This window comes from Rhagoletis pomonella, unplaced genomic scaffold, assembly GCF_013731165.1.
Source record: "Rhagoletis pomonella isolate Grant_MI unplaced genomic scaffold, Rhpom_1.0 Rhpom_scaffold_00001, whole genome shotgun sequence".
In the NCBI taxonomy this organism is placed as follows: Eukaryota; Metazoa; Arthropoda; class Insecta; order Diptera; family Tephritidae; genus Rhagoletis; species Rhagoletis pomonella.
In genome coordinates, this window is record NW_023458555.1 from 115,117,661 (window position 1) to 115,122,179 (window position 4,519).

The following is a 4,519-nucleotide window of genomic DNA, read 5'->3' on the forward strand; positions in this document are numbered from 1 at the left end:
TACTTCTTCTCCTACGCGTTTCGACGCATATTCGCGTCTTCTTCAGGGAGTCTATACATTTATAAATACGGAAAACATAATAATAACGAATAATTATTACAAGGAGCAAATAAGACAATACAAAATAGTTTAACACTAATTACACTTACTTTAATATTAAGCAATAAAATTATCACAACATAAATTAAACATATGCGTCGAAACGCGTAGGAGAAGAAGTAAACACTTGTTTTATTCAATATAACCGGCCAAAAAGCTCCAAACCCAATAGCATTGAATTTTTAACCTTGGCCCACGGAAAATAATTCTAAATTGATCGGAGAGCTAAACCGAAACAACAAATACGAAAAACACAAAGCAGCACAATGAAACACTTTTTTCAACTTATTAAATATAAGTACGACATGGACACCTGTTACACCATCAAACAATACGGCAAAAACCACAAAATACTTGCGAAAAAACAACAACGGCTTAAATTTCTACTGAAATGTAAAGACTTTGGAATTCTACCACCACATCTAAAGGGAAAGACCAGCAAAATTATACAGGGTTTCAAACTCGACAAAACTAGGAAGGAAATGCTAAAGATTGAAAAACAGTTCTTAACTAAAATTCTCAGTTTGGAGATAAAAGAGGCTAATATACAAATAAAAATCGTTAATGACGCCATAAGACAAATTAAGAAAAAATTACGCGAAATTCTGGAACATAATGAATACAATTCAGTAGTCGAAACACAAAACCAATTTCTAAAGCATACCAAAAACAAAACAGAAGGGACTCTTAATAGAAAACTACAAAATTCAATTAACGAAAACTTTGAAAAATTTGAATTGAGACGTAATGAGGATTGGTTTACAAATAACACCAAAATCGCCATTCCTGTCGAGTGCAGATGGTTGCTTTCTTTGGGGAACAAGTTCGCTCTGCCAGTTTCTAGGAAAACATTTTCACCATTGCATTTAATAGCCGACATCGAACAAAGCATACAAACTATGGAGGATAACAGAGAAAAAGATATGGTGAGATGCAAATTTGCGACCAAAGTTAACACATTTAAAAATAAGTTAATAAACAGTCCAAAAGAGAAATTTATACTTCAAATTTACGAAGAAACACGACGATTTATCAAGCAACATAAGGATTCCATAATTATTACGAACGCAGATAAAGGACAGTGGTGATGTACAAGGAAGATTATAAAGAAAGAATGAAAGACCTCATCAGTGACAAGCTTACATATAAAACTATTAGAACTGACCCCACCCAAAAATTGATGAGAAAGAATAATAATCAGAGATGTTACAAAAAAGATATCGGAATCTCAGATTGTCGAAATTTGAAACCGATATCGGGTTGAAATGGTGTTATGAAACCGACTTGATTTTACTTTTTTCGAAGATAGCAAAACCGATATTCGAATCAGCTGTTTTGTTTATTGTGAAGTAAGAAATTAAATTGAAAAGTGAACAAATATGACCTCTGCGGTGATAGTGTTTCTTTTAATGAATAGCACTAGGGAATCCACTCAAAAAAAACAGCGAAAGAGCCAGAGGCAACGTAAGTGCATTCGCCGTAGATCTCACATTTACTGCTTTATTAACAAACGTCTACAATTTTGCAGGTTTATTGACCAATATCGCCTTAATAAGGAAGCTTTTGTAATGGTGTTAGACGTAATAAAATGCAAGCTAGATTGGTTATCCATTTCTCCGGTGCTGCAACTTGCAGCGGCTTTAAGATTTTTCGCTGAGGGATCTTATCAAAGATCTGTGGGTAACGATTTGAGCGTATGCTTAGCGAGGAGCACGGTGTCGGTGGTGATAAGGGAAGTGCTGAAAGCGCTAGAACAGTCAATTTGCAGACGCTGGGTTAAACTTGAAATGAACGACAACGAAAAACGAAGGGCAAGGGAATATTTCTACACAAAATACCGCATTCCAGGCATTACTGGATGCATTGATGGAACGCACGTAAAAATTGTACACCCCTCGGTTGATGGGCATTTATATTTTAATCGGAAAGGGTATTTCAGCATGAATGCGATGATTGTAAGTTAAAAAAGTAAAATGTGTAGGTACATCTATTACCTTTTTATATTTTTATTTTTATTTTCGAAGATTGGTGATAACGATATGTTAATTCGAGCGGTTGATGCAAGATATCCTGGTTCAAGCCACGACTCTTTTATCTGGAATATAAGCAGCGCTCGACTATTTTATCTAAGCCAATATGAGGCCGCCGAAAAAAACAACAGGCTGTTAGGAGACGGCGGCTATCCCATTGAACAATTCCTTTTAACGCCGTATAGAGATCCACAATATAACTCCCGCGAATATAAATTCAGTATGGCACACTCCTCAGCGAGGAATATTGTCGAGAGAACAATTGGAGTGTTAAAAAGCCGCTTCTGCTGCTTGATCAGAACGCTGCATTATAGCCCACAAAAAGTGGTTCAAATTATAAATGCGTGTTGTGCACTCCACAACATTTGTAGGCATTATAAAATACAACATGGTGAGAATGTTTTGGAATCGACCGAACCTTTTCCTGGGGAGAATGTTTTGGAATCGCCCGAATCATTTCTTGATAATAGTGAGGCGTTCCCTACCTTGTCATTACAAAATGAGGGACGAAGAATAAGGGATGAAATAGCAGCCAACCTTCAATAAAAATATTTAAGAATAATTTAATAAAAAGTTTTATTGTAAACTCAAAATTATCACATTTCATTTATTTGTATAAAAAAATACTTCAAAATTCATTTATTTGAACAAAAAAACTCTTCATGTTTGTCGCAAAACACTAATTTCTTTTCGTTTGATGGTCTAGTTTTAAAATTTCCAGATCTAGCTGTTTTTGTTTTAATTCATTTTTCTCCTGCATGGCAGTTAACATGCGGACACTAACGTTACGCAGTTCATTTTTAAATTCTGTTGCTGTCCTTTGAAACGATTCAGTACCTTTTTCTATTGCTTTATATACTCTTCTTTTATTGCTAGCGTTTTCCTTTTCTACTTTTATTAGTTCACCTATCATACTATTTAAGCCTTTTTTGTTTTCAGTGTCCTCATCTAAAAATGATGTCAGCCGCTGCGAAACTTCCGGCTTAAGTTTCTTTGGAGTGTTGGGAACGTGTGGAGTCTCGGCCCTCCTCTTTGACGATGTCGTAGGAATGTCGCCGCTAAGTTCATCGCCTGGCTCAAGGATCTGACCTAATGATACCCCCGGCACGCCCTCTACCGCCCGCGTCATTCCACATATTCGGACAATGGCTTCGTCTGATTCGGTCAATGTATGTTTTGTGAAAGGTCCACCACCAGTTGCTCGCGATTCACTTGTATTGTGTGCCAATTTCTTCTTAACTTCGCTTTTGCACTCAGTCCATACCTCGAGAAGACCAATGAATATACCGTTAGAATAAATTTAAGATTCGATTTTCGAGCTTATTACTTTTTTCCACCCATTTACATCTTTTGTTGGTGGACCTGCGGCGTTTAACGTATCGGTCAATTCCTGCCACAACGAGCTTACGAGGGACTTATCCCGTTTTGAAAATCCCTTAGCTAAATCTGGGTTTTCTTCCATAAATTGGATCAGAAGAATAATTTGGTCCTGGCTCTTATGGTTTCCCCTAGTTAAGTATAAATAAAAACAACTTATAAAGTAAGATCTATTTCATTTATCTATTCTTGTGCAACGTACATTTTACCACTTTCCAGTAATTTAAAAATTGGCACACAACACACGACCAAGGATGAAACACGACTTAATTGCGCACTAAATAAATAATTCTGTCAGCACAAAACGTATCGGTTTAGTTCTGACAAGTAAACCGATTAGTCGGTTTCTGTAACACCTAAAATCGATATCAAATCTGATTCGAACATGAAACCGATAAAATCAGAATTTGTAACACCAAAACCAAACTTTTGTCGATTTCAATTCTGATTCCGATAACAATCAGAATCTGTAACACCCCTGAATATTGTGAATGACCTCTACAAGAATAAAAACATCGATTTAAAACTGAAACATCACTTGACATGCACAGCAGCGACAGCACCTAGACTGTATGGTCTACCAAAAGTACACAAAAGAAACATACTACTTCGACCAATTTCATCCTCAATAAATGTACCATGCTCCGGACTATCTAAATACATAGGACAAATACTAAAAAATATCGTCTCCGAGAAATTTAATATAAGAAACTCATTAATTCTGAAAGAAAGTATAAAGGATCTGCATATTGATGATGATGAAATTCTCATATCCTTGGACGTCGTTTCCCTCTTTACAAATATACCCATTCACTTTGCAATCAACACAATAATGAAGCAGTGGTCGAGTCTGCAAAAACACACAATTATCATAAAAAAGCAATTTCTAACGATATTAGAATTTTGTCTGAGGGAAAATAATTACTTTGTGTACGATGGAACTTACTACCAGCAAGTTTATGGTATGCCGATGGGTAATCCTCTATCGCCATAGTTTTAGACAAAATTATTGA

At 35.9% G+C, this 4,519-nt stretch overlaps 1 protein-coding gene across 1 annotated transcript; it reads right to left on the bottom strand.

The window, feature by feature from the left end:
- Positions 1–692: 692 nt before the first annotated feature.
- LOC118735450 lies at positions 693–3,783 on the bottom strand. The gene is made up of 4 exons (XM_036465208.1): positions 3,709–3,783; positions 3,457–3,637; positions 2,914–3,393; positions 693–704 (listed from the first exon to the last, which is right to left on the bottom strand). Coding segments are annotated over exons 1-4 (675 nt in total). The 5' UTR covers positions 3,711–3,783.
- Positions 3,784–4,519: the final 736 nt, after the last annotated feature.